The sequence below is a fragment of the Lolium rigidum genome, chromosome 7 (assembly GCF_022539505.1).
Source record: "Lolium rigidum isolate FL_2022 chromosome 7, APGP_CSIRO_Lrig_0.1, whole genome shotgun sequence".
Taxonomy (NCBI): domain Eukaryota; kingdom Viridiplantae; phylum Streptophyta; class Magnoliopsida; order Poales; family Poaceae; genus Lolium; species Lolium rigidum.
Genome location: NC_061514.1, coordinates 266,460,077 through 266,467,523, shown reverse-complemented (window position 1 = coordinate 266,467,523; position 7,447 = coordinate 266,460,077). Strand labels below are relative to the sequence as shown.

Genomic DNA, 7,447 nt, shown 5'->3' with positions numbered 1-7,447 from the left:
CCTAATTGTCAACAATGACAAATTAACTCGAAATGCTTAAACTTTTTGCTCGAAATCCCTGCAATGATGCTTTAAATAAGCAGCCAAATCTCTAGAAGCCCCAAACATGGAGTACCCAGTTCCTGCGAGCTTCTTCACTCCTCACCGTTTCCTTTTTTTCTATCAAGGAGCTTTATATACTACTCGGGACTGATAAACTCGTTCTGAAGAGCATCTACAATGAACCGTTGTTTATAATTCACCTGGAGACATGTCCTTCTTTCAGCAATAGCCCTACTAGCACATCGATGGGCTACTACATTAGCAGCGCTAGTGATGTAACTAATGCTAAAACTATTGAAGAAAGAACTAAACTCTTTCATCTCTTGAGTTGTACCTATAATTTCATATCTGCCAATGATAGGTTCCTTCATTAACTTAACCACCTCTCGAGCATCAGATTCGATTTGAACCAGGTGATAACCCCTCTCCACCGCCAACTTGACATCATCACGGATAGCCAGAGCTTCCATTGCCATCAGACTGATAGCATGAGGATACCAGAGAGCTTGCGCCACAATCATCTCCCCTCCATGGTCGCGTATCACTAGCCCATTTGCTCCATGCATCTTCACCTCTATAAATCTCACATCAACCCTGAGCTAAGGATATTTTTACCAGGTTTCTTCCAACGTGTTTTCACACGAGGAGGTTTAGACATCTTGCTTTTGCCCGTACAAGCAAGATCCATTGTGGTTTCCAAGGCCCATTCGATTCAATAATCGGTCTTCCTCTATCACCGTGCCACACCTAGCTTGCTGCGTTCGGTCCAAATCGCCCAACACTCACATAAAATGGCACTTGCATTTTACTGGATCGTGATTTTTTTCCTTCTACGGTATCTATTGCCCAAGAGGCTAGGCATAATTCTGGTACTTTGATCCTCGTAGCTTCCTTCAACTTGTGCCAAAACTGCTTGGCCCATGTGCATTCAAAAGGAGTATCTCCTCCTCACCGTTTTCCGGCTTTAAGCATAAGCCCAAAAGTAGTCGGGCTAACCAGCCCATCTCGGAAGCATTCAAGCCGGGCCGAACGCCCGGAAGCTCGCGTCAGCCGTGCCGAGCGCTCGACCACCAAAGTCCAACAAATTGCCCTCACAAAGAAGAAGTCAAGTCCACCAAGTCGCTCAAAAAAATCAAGGACCAAGCTCACCAAGTCCGCAGCCCGCAACCAGGCAGAGGCACCCACACCTTGACACGCACACGAAGGCGTGCACGCAATGAGCCCCTTCCTGCTCACGCCGGTGGGCGCCCGGCTCGCGCCGGTTGCTCCGCCGTCAACGCTCTCGCGCCTGCTCCTCCCGCTCCACCTACAAACGCGCCGCGCTCACGCCTGCCCCGTCCGCCACTCCCCGATTCCTCACCGCCGCAGCAGCAGCTACCGCCTCTTCGCCTCCTCGTCGGCCCCTCAGGTCCGTCCGGCTGCCCTCTCCGCCCTACAGCCTCTAATTCGACCTATTTGAAGGGCGGTGTCCGACCAAGTGTTCGATTGAATGCCTCCCCCGCAGCGATTCTGGCCCTGGCTGACGGTGTCATGGTGTTTTGCTTGTGTTGCAGATGGCCGCGCCTGCCGATGCCCCCGGAGGATCCGCGGACGCGTTCGAGATCATCCGCGCTCACCAGGTAAAGCGGCCCTTGGCCTGTATTTGCTTGGATATCATGTAGCGTGTGATAACCCAGGACGCAATTCCTGTACAATTGATCAAGTGGTTGACTCAACATAGATTGGCAAGAGGACTAAACATTGTACTGTGAACTAGGAGTCTAGGATTAAAATTACTACCTATAACTAAAACGTTGCCAATCAGTATGGCGAGGGGGAAACATACTATCTGACAATTCATCAAATGGTTGACTGAAACTGGCAGCCGGTGGCTAGAAAGCTGGAAGATAGATGAAGGAGATCGTGCTCTTTCCTCCCCTTTTGCAAGTTTTGTTTGGTTCCGTAATAGTCATCTCTGAAGTGGCCTTTCTTAAGTGATCTAGCTAGTGTGCTCAAGTCACAGTGTGGGATGTTTGTGATGGACCAAGACTAGGTTGTTAGTTCTTATTTCATTGATGAAAGCAGGAGCTATGCTCCTTTAATCAGTATTCCCTGCCTCAACCAATGCCAACTAACTTCACAAAATATGATCTTGCCGCTCCTACTAGATATCTGAAAGCCTGTAGAACATGTATGTGCAACATCTAAGACAGCTCTGAACAAATATCTTGGCTGTTAAGTTGATCGATGGGACTCTTAAAAAATGTAGGTCTTAATGTTTCACCATCTCGAGATCTCTCTTATTCACCCAAATATCTTCATAATTATAGGCAAAAGCTGCCCGGCTTCCTCCTGTGGAAGAAATACGAACCATGCTAGACAAAAGTGTCAGAGGTGTTCTGGCTACCCATTCCCAGGTATGTTACAAGTATTCTTCTATTTTGGATTCTTACTGGATATGCATTTTGCCAGTCTTTTCCTGGGTCTACCTTTTAGAATAATATTGAAGCTGGTTGCACTGGTTTCCAAATTGCCATGTGGATATGTGGAGTGGGCTAGTCCTTTTTCCACAAAGAGTTTCTCTTATTTTATTGACACTTCACTATTTTGTTTGATGAGTCCACCACTTTCCAGTTTTCACTGAATTGTCGCATGTACTTGGCTAATACGTCTCGCATATTTTACACATTATGGTATGTAGTTTTGAACCATGTCATAGGGTTGTCTCTTTCAGGTATCTACCTTTTCTGTTTCCTGAATGGAAAAGGATTTTTTTTTCCTATCTTCATCTGTTGCCAGTTAGTCGATTGCAGGAATAGTAATTTAGAGATTTAGAACTACAGAGTAGGTGAGAGTGCAGAGCCCTTCATGGAGCTTGTTGGAGCATGTATAATATGTCATTCTTATTACAGGAACATGTGGGCTATCCATCGGGTTCAATGGTTGATTTTGCATGCGATCAAGATGGTTCCCCCATACTAGCAGTGAGTAGTTTAGCAGTTCACTCAAAGGTAAGATAGTCTTGTGCTCTCATGATTATGTATACATTTAAAACTACCCGTGCATACCGTTTGGTATGAATGGAGGCCTTATGGATTTGGTGGCTTTACTCCCAAGTCCCAACACACATGATAATATTCACACTGGAAGGAATACTACTACTACATACTTGTGGACATAAAAGGCAAACGATAGATAGACATAAAAAAAATGTAAATCTGATGGCCTTTGTTCTGTCAAAAAAATAGGGATCTGCTCTAAATATACTAAACTCAACATGCTTCTCTAGTTTTATTTTATTATTCCAATGTTCTCTTTTTTTTGCCACCATATTGCAGAATCTCTCGGGAAGTACCAAGTGCTCTCTTCTGGTTGCCAAAGACCCAGAGGACAGAACAGATACTGTAATCACTGTATATGGCGATGCTACACCTGTAATTGCCTCCTGTCGCTTGCCCCTTATTTTAGTCTGCTTTTGTCCATATAGATATCTGTACTGATAATTTCTTAAGTATACTGCACAGCACATGCTACCTGATAATTGAGTGATGGCTCACTTCTTATTTGATGTTCTATTCCAAAGGTTTCAGATGAAGAAAAAGACGCAGTGAGAAGTGCATACTTAAGGAGACACCCTGAGGCTTTTTGGGTATGTGTGCTAAACACTGTACTGTTTCTAGTCTAGAGTAATTAAAGAATATCTCATTGAGTTATAATCTATGAACAATTTCGAAATCAAGGTTGACTTTGGTGACTTCCGTTTTCTGCACATCAAACCAAAAGCTGTCCGTTACGTATCTGGGGTTGCAACAGCTCTCCTTGGCTCCGGAGGTTTGTGACCTGCCTTTTTGAAGTTCCAAGTTAAAAACTAACATCCTATCCGTTTACAAATGATCAGCAGCTCAAGCTCTAATAAACTGCTCATTTGTATTTTGTTACTTCAAGGTCAAATTCTGTAAATGAGAAATACAATATGATTTGGTGATGATGGTGTCTGAGATAATATTCTGTTCTCTACATTGCCAGAATTTAGTCCTGCTGAGTTCAAGGAAGCAAAAGTGGATCCTATATCACAATTCTCCGCTCCTATTACAGTATGTTCTTATATTTTGTGCCTGCATACTAAATCTGTTGAACTTTCATTATGCTCAAGTTTAGCTGTATGTATCCCACAGGGCCACATGAATAAGGATCATGCCGATGATACAAAGCTCATTGTGCAACACTCGACCAATGTTAAGGCAAGTTACTATAGAGATTATTTACACCGTGTTTGTTAGATAAAGAAACATGGTGTTTGGTCATGAATGTCAGTCTGCAAGATATACTATATAAAGCAAGTTGTACCTATATTTGTTTGTGAGACAGTTGTACTATGTACGTTTGTATTCTTTTTGTCTTCAGTTTCTTTCAGTTAATAAATGACTAGTATTTGAGTTAGATAAGTTTTGTTCGAAATTTTTATTTGTAAAAGTAAATATTTTAGTTTAAATGTCTGATTCCTACTGTCTTTTTTCTAAGCATATAAGCTAAACATAAACATCATGCAGAGCTATGCAAGTCTTGACTCAGGAAAACGCCTGCACATTCAGACCAGTTTAACTGTGAAAAAATCAACTATTTTTTTAATGTAGCTGATTTCTCTCTTCATCTGCTTAGTCTCTTGGGCACCGTGAAAACTATTAATTGCAGTATGTCGAGCCTGCAACACGACCAACTGGGTTCAGACTTTAAATTGCAAGGCATTACTAGGGATGCAGGCGGACGCCCGCCAGACTTAAAAAAACGGTCCGCCTGGTCAATTCGTTATTAATCACCTTTCACTTGAATTAACCAATCGCTCCTTGCACCTAACCTGGCGGACTGTCCGTCAGGTCCGCTGGACCGTCCACCTGCATCGCCAGGCATTACAAGGTCACTTGTCAGTGCTAACTAGTAACTACTAACACGTCTATGCTTTGTATCCCTCTTGCATTATCTTGATTTTGACACTTTAGTACTCGTAGAAAATGTTTGTATTCCCATTTCAGTATATTGAGGGATGACAAATGTAAGCTATTTCAGGTGGATTTTGCTCATATGCTGGATGTGGATAGCCTTGGTATCAATGTGAAGGTAACAACTCTATGAAGATGTGCCTTATTCTTTATTGCTAAAAACATATCACTGAATCACACTGATGATTTCTGAAAATGATATTCCACCTTCAGAACGGCAATTCGACTGGTAAAATGTCATTTGCACTCTATTTATGGCTTCATCAGAACTGAATACAATATACTCCCTCCAGTTCAAATAATAATTGCCTAAAAGTGGATGTATCTAGACATATTTTAGTGGGTACATACATCTATTTTATATTTTAGGGTTGTGCTCTAGTTGAACAATGATGAACATTGTTTTCATGTCTTTTAATTTATTTGATCCGATTGTTAATGTGCTGCGGTATATTCTAGTGAAATCCAACCATGTGGTAACATGTAAATTGTAATCAACATTTCTCTAATTATGCAGGCTGGTTATGATGGAAGTGTTCTGAAGCTGCGCATACCTTTCTCTAGGCGTGCACAAGACAGAAAGTTGGTCCCTGCTATGTTATACTTTTTCTTATACTTATAATTGATGCATACTTCTTTTTCCGTTCTACTCTATGCTTATATCTGCTCCTCTCTTCATAATCATGTTCTTTAATTAGGTTTAAACATGATACATGATAGTACTCCATGTATTTTCTTTTCTTGTTCCTGTTCCACTGTATGCTTTATAACTGCTCTGTTGTTTAATGTATATATTACCTTCTTTGGGGATGATTACCCTTATGTTCATCAAAAACTCCTAGGTCTATAATCTGCTGAATTACGATTTAGCAGGAAACTAACACATGGTTCTTTTAATTATTTTCTTGACCGACTCTAAATGGTCTTGTTCTTCTTTTGTAGGGATGTCAAGACACTTATTGTGGAAATGCTACAGGCTGCAAAGGCCTCCTCGTCGCACGTTGAATGACCTCTTTGTTCCAGAAGGGGATGGTTTGTCAATGTAAAGAAAATCAGCTTTTAAATTAGGTTGTTGCCCAGTCTCAGCGTCAATGAAGATGAATGGTCCACAGGAAATTCCATGGTTCCACACATCATTCAGTACCATTGTGACAGTGAACTTTGTGAATTATTTCCGGTAGAACTGAAAGAAATGCAAAGCAACTTGTATATCACACTTGAGCTGTTTTGCTCTCATAGGTTGTTGATCAACAAAGGTCATCTTATTAAAAAGGTTCCATATGTCAAAATTATATACTCGCCCAAATTAATTGATGCAGCTAAGGAGTACAGTTGTCTGGACAAGTATCTGTGCCAATTATTAATTTGGACCGGAGGTTGTATATTCTTTCCCCTGCAGAGGTTTTACTTCGTGAGCTGTTGAGTAGTTTCTCATGCAATGTCGTACTGGGTTGATTGGCATCTAGATTCTCCAGATTTGTTTGCATCTAGCTTCATAGTTATTGACTAGTACATGGCTACATGCCCTTCTTATTCATTAATTTCCTAGCGCCGAGGATGCGCCGTTGTGCCAGGCGCTGCTCCGTGCTCTACAGGACTGCTGTTGCTCTTGTACCAGGATCGCACAGAGCAAGATGGATTTAGTATGGTTGTGGAAGAAGACTCCTAATTACTTTGATATTAGTGAGAGGACAGGTGGTAACTCCTAAAGGGGTCTATCAAGGGAAGAAAATAGACATGGACTCATAGAATTATTTTCCGATGTAAACACGTAAGAGTAACTTTATTACTGGAGGAGTCGAGCGGAATCAATTAGTTTAGAAGGAAGAGGACGACCTAGGGGCCGATCGTTTCCGCCTAGGTTTTCTGCAGGGGTGCAGCGGAAGGCGGTGCTCCATCCGCCATGTGAGTGCCCTAAACCCTAGACGCTATTATGCATCTTGTGGTGGGCGTAATGCGTCTTGGCCCAGATCTGACCTCCCAGGCTTCAGATTTTTGGCTGGCTGAGACAATGAGTTGCGCATGTTCAGGCTTGTTCGTCGCCGGTGGCGCCCCGCCGGCGATTGGCGTGGTTTCTCGACGGCGAATAGTGCAGGAGCTGTCTAGGGTCTCGGGGAATAGTACGTAGGCACTATCGCACTGAACAACTCTGACGACGTGTTTCCTCTATCTCTCTTGACCAGCATCAGCCGAATTCGATGAGAAGATCCCTTAGCAGCTCGGTTTTTTTTCGGCCATCATTTGAATAATCGTATCGTTAGAGCATCTGCTGGTTTCGTTCTGGCGATAACCTGTATTTTCGCCCCGTCCTGCCGCATAGGGGAGCTGACTCTGTAGGTTAGTCTGGAGCTTCCGGTTACCTTGGTCACTGCCTTGAGGGTGGCGTCGGGGAAAGGCTTTGCCCGCTTCTTCAGGCTTCTGGGTGCCGA

General features: G+C 42.8%; 1 protein-coding gene across 1 annotated transcript; it reads left to right on the top strand.

Moving 5' to 3' along the window:
- The first annotated feature begins 1,223 nt into the window (after window positions 1–1,223).
- LOC124676736 lies at window positions 1,224–6,310 on the top strand. Its single transcript, XM_047212769.1, has 12 exons — window positions 1,224–1,450; window positions 1,596–1,661; window positions 2,352–2,438; window positions 2,934–3,032; window positions 3,360–3,455; window positions 3,605–3,670; window positions 3,762–3,852; window positions 4,048–4,115; window positions 4,197–4,262; window positions 5,086–5,136; window positions 5,536–5,600; window positions 5,961–6,310. Exons 1-12 carry the CDS (start codon window positions 1,259–1,261, stop codon window positions 6,025–6,027), a joined length of 1,014 nt encoding a protein of 337 aa, XP_047068725.1. The 5' UTR covers window positions 1,224–1,258; the 3' UTR covers window positions 6,028–6,310.
- Window positions 6,311–7,447: the final 1,137 nt, after the last annotated feature.